The 662-nt window shown below is 58.2% G+C and overlaps 1 protein-coding gene across 1 annotated transcript in view; it reads right to left on the bottom strand.

Moving 5' to 3' along the window:
• Window positions 1-654, bottom strand: part of GALNT5 (polypeptide N-acetylgalactosaminyltransferase 5) — a gene marked incomplete at its 5' end in the record, with an annotated part of 11,555 nt that extends 10,901 nt beyond the window's left edge. Inside the window, 1 exon segment of the mRNA XM_009870360.1 lies at window positions 461-654. Within this exon segment, the coding sequence (XP_009868662.1) occupies window positions 461-654 (194 nt within the window).
• Window positions 655-662: the final 8 nt, after the last annotated feature.

Genomic DNA, 662 nt, shown 5'->3' with positions numbered 1-662 from the left:
TTTTTTTTTTTTTTTTTGGAAGTGCAATACTGAGGTTTGCAATATCAGCTACGCGTTTCGAAGGGACAGCTGTAAGTGAGTGACAGTTTCCCAAATAAAAACCCCGCATCCCTCTCTGTGCACGCTCAGAGCCCCGAGTGCCCCAGGCTGCCCCGCAGAGAGGGCACCATCCGGAGCTGCTGTGCCATCGGTCCACATGAGGGATCGCTCCCAGGAGCGTTCCCAGGCCGCCTCGACTTCAGGCCTGTGTGTGCTCATTTAATTAAAGAATCACAGAATCTCTTTGGTTGGAAGACGCCAGCGCTCAGCACGTGGCTTTGCCTCCTGCGGAGGCTTCCGAAGCCCAGTGGGTTCCTCAGGCAGAGGAGGTGCTGGGGTGACCAGCGTCCCTCCCCGGGAGCCACCGCGCGGGTTCCCAGGCACGAGGGGCAGGTGTTTGCGCAGGGGAATCACATCTTACCCGGCAGGCCTGGTGTCTGCTATGGCTCGGTCTACGGGGATCAAATCGCTGAGGTAGACATTGAAGTTTCCTTCCTTCCACCTGCTTTTCGCTTCTTCTTGTTTCTCGACAGGGACCGCGACAGGGTGCCCAAACTGGCCGGGAGCTTGGGGGTCTCTCGGGGCAAACGTGGCGTCCACGGACAAGACCCTGTGTGTCCCCA

The sequence above is a fragment of the Apaloderma vittatum genome, unplaced genomic scaffold, assembly GCF_000703405.1.
Source record: "Apaloderma vittatum isolate BGI_N311 unplaced genomic scaffold, ASM70340v1 scaffold16830, whole genome shotgun sequence".
NCBI classification, from domain to species: Eukaryota; Metazoa; Chordata; class Aves; order Trogoniformes; family Trogonidae; genus Apaloderma; species Apaloderma vittatum.
Note: the sequence above shows the minus strand (reverse complement) of the source record. Positions and strands in the feature narration are given on the sequence as shown.